The following is a 2981-nucleotide window of genomic DNA, read 5'->3' on the forward strand; positions in this document are numbered from 1 at the left end:
TGTACTTAAGTACAGTAACAAAGTATTTGTACTTCATTACTCGACACCTGATGATTACCTGAGGTAGCACTGTGGCTGCTTGTCCTGCCAGCCGGTGCAGCGAGCTGACTTGAGGCACCTTGATGGGCACAGCAGTGAGAGTTCCCAGCATCTGAAACACATCAGACGTTCCTCAGTCAACATTATGTTTTACTTTTTGTTTTTCTGCAGGGTTTATACAGGAATTAATAACTCTTAATTTAATGCTTTTTAATGCAATTAGAAATCATTTTAATGCCACCAACAGGTAGCCGTCGACAGGCTGCAGCCACGCCGCAAATTCCTCGTTTATAAACCACTTTTGTTCAAACTGGCATCCTTCCCCATTCTCTAGCTTTTTCTCAGACTCAAGCTTCTTTTCCGAACGTACGTCTTTGCGATCAACCAGAAGCAGTTCCACGTAAATATATATCGTCCGACGAAATTGTTTTTATAAAATTTTAAACACATTTAATAAATTTGAATGCCAATTAAGGCCTTAATTTAAAAAATATCAATTTAATGACTTTTAATGATTTTTAATGACCCATGGAAACCCTGTTTTGGCCAAAAATGATGTGAAATCTAAAAATAAATTATTTTACATGAAATGTTTTCAACATAATCCTGCAGCAGAAGAAAAAAACAACAAAAAGGTCAAAATGTGAGATCTTGATTCTAGATCCAAAAACTGTAAAGCTTCAAAAAAAAAAAAAAAGGGGTGCTTCACAATTAAAACTAAATATATGAATAAGTTTGAAACGGGTCAAAAACTTCTGATGGGAAAATGAACCATAAAACCAAACTGGAACCAGTTTAAATGCGTCTGAAATCTAAAACTTTTTGACCTTTTCTGCATTTAAATAAGCAGACAAAATATAAACAACCTGAAACAAGAAAAACTTCACCATCATCACCACAAGGGGGCCCCTCCCTCACCCCGCAGAGTCCTCGCCGTTCATTATTGCTGAACAATCTCCTGATAATTTGATTTTCTGTGTCAGGGATCAAAGTTCAAAATAGAAAATGAGATTTATATAAACTTTACTCTGAATTTTCTGCGAACTAAACAAAGAACGACACGAGACCAAATGAACCGGGTCTCAGGTAGCTGTTTGTCAAACTATCAAAGAACAATGCAGTTTCTACGTGATTCCAGAACCAGAAATAAATGATCTAAAGAGAAATTGGGCAGAGCTACAATCAAATAAATATAAAAAACTACCATCTAAAAGCCAAATTAAGTCCAAAAATCAGTTTAAATAAAACACCAGACTGGTCTAAAACCAGTCCGAGCAACACCAGAGGAGAGCTACAGACCAGATCAAATCTACCAAACACTTTTCATATTGATTTAATAAACGCAACTAAAACCAGTCCCAACCCAGTCCCAACGCAACTAAAACCAGTCCAGATTAACCAGTAACCTCGAAAGTAATGCCAAGTGGTCTAAAACCAGTATGTAACCAGTTAGACCGGGTTCTCCCAGTAGAAGCGGCCATCTTTTCAGCAGCTCAGAATGGAAAGAGGCTGAAAGTTTCTCCCCTCCCTCCTCCTTCAGTGAAAATCCTTTCGTTTTGTCGTATTGTGCTGCAAAGCGGCTCGCCGGAGGATGAGGAGGGAGGAGGCGGCCTGGGCCGGTTACCATGGTAACTGCAGAGCTGAGGATTCTTGCAGTTTCAAGCCTTTCATTTCTGTAATTGCTGCCTGTTTTCTCCAAACCCAACACCTTCTCCTTTGGGGGGGTTTCCTGCTCCTCCTCCTCTTCCTCTTCTTCCTCTCAGTGATTTGCTGAGTGTGTTGATAAATTCTTCCATTTCTCAAACTTTAAATTAAACTATTTATTGTTTTTATTTCTATGGGCCTTAAACCAAACAATGACAGATCTGTGTCAGACGTGGCGTCTCTGATTGGCTGCTGTTAAAACTGATGATTTAAAACCTGATAAAGACCAAAATAGCTAAAAAAGAAAACCTTTCAATCCTTGCATGACCTAAAAGTAAACATCCTGAGTCTTTTTTTAGCCTCTCAAATTATTGTTCCAGTTAAATTGTTGCTGAGATCTCATAAAATAATCCTCTCTTTCCAATCCGGGTCATGCATCGTATTACTACGACTCATCCTGTCCTGTTTCTTTCCTTTTCATTAGCAAAAACCAACATGCTATTAAAAAAATGCAAATCGATGCACGATCATTAACAATTATTTTCCTGGATTAAACTCAGAGTAAAGCTAATCTACCTGGATTACAAAACCCAAAGCATAAAAGTTCAGATAAAGGTTAGAGCTCACAAGCAGAACGCCAAAGAGCAGACACCAGGGTCCAAACGCCTTTTTCAGTTTTTAAAGTATAAATAAATTCACAAAGATGGAGAGATGTTTAAATCATTAATGGACGGTGAATATACGGATTGAAAGATTGTTTTTAATCCCAGATTTTTGATGCATGTTTACATTGAAAAAGGAGATTATGAAAGAAGCTCTGATCTTTCCACTATGAATGAAATGATTACTACGGTCAGAACCAAGGACAGCGCCGGTAGTGGAAGCTTCAAATCAATAACAGGAACAGATTTTAGAGAAAACACAGAGGGAGTCGACTGCAGGCTGGCCAAGGTGAAGGCAGGAGGAGGATTAGAGGAGGAGGAGGAGTTTGTCGTCTCTGCTCCTGTCATCACAGTAGGACGAAGATGAAGAGGAGGATGTGCACACGCAGCAATCAGGGTGAAGCCACGGAGCAGAGATGACAGCTTTCTTTTGAGACAATCGTCTCTCGGCAGAAGCAGAACTCAGCAGCTTGGTTTAGCAGAAATCAGCTCCAAAGAGGCGTTTGAGTTTTCATGCATGTCGACCCCAAAACGTTTCCTTCGGTTTGTGTCACGTTATTTTTTTAACTGGAGGGTTTTGAATGGAAATGTTCCCAGGAATAAAGTCATTGTTCCAGCAGCAGCCAGCAGATGGCG

The 2981-nt window shown here is 39.4% G+C and overlaps 1 protein-coding gene across 3 annotated transcripts in view; it reads right to left on the reverse strand.

Moving 5' to 3' along the window:
• phf21b (PHD finger protein 21B) overlaps positions 1–2981 on the reverse strand; it is an 82568-nt gene that overhangs the window by 9250 nt on the left and 70337 nt on the right. For all 3 annotated transcript variants that reach the window (XM_015383940.1, XM_015383941.1, XM_015383939.1), the window contains one exon: positions 59–151. In XM_015383940.1, coding sequence (XP_015239426.1) covers positions 59–151 — 93 coding nt within the window. The remainder of the gene's footprint in view (positions 1–58; positions 152–2981) is intronic.

This window comes from Cyprinodon variegatus, unplaced genomic scaffold (genome assembly GCF_000732505.1).
Source record: "Cyprinodon variegatus isolate N-32 unplaced genomic scaffold, C_variegatus-1.0 Scaffold298, whole genome shotgun sequence".
Lineage (NCBI taxonomy): Eukaryota > Metazoa > Chordata > Actinopteri > Cyprinodontiformes > Cyprinodontidae > Cyprinodon > Cyprinodon variegatus.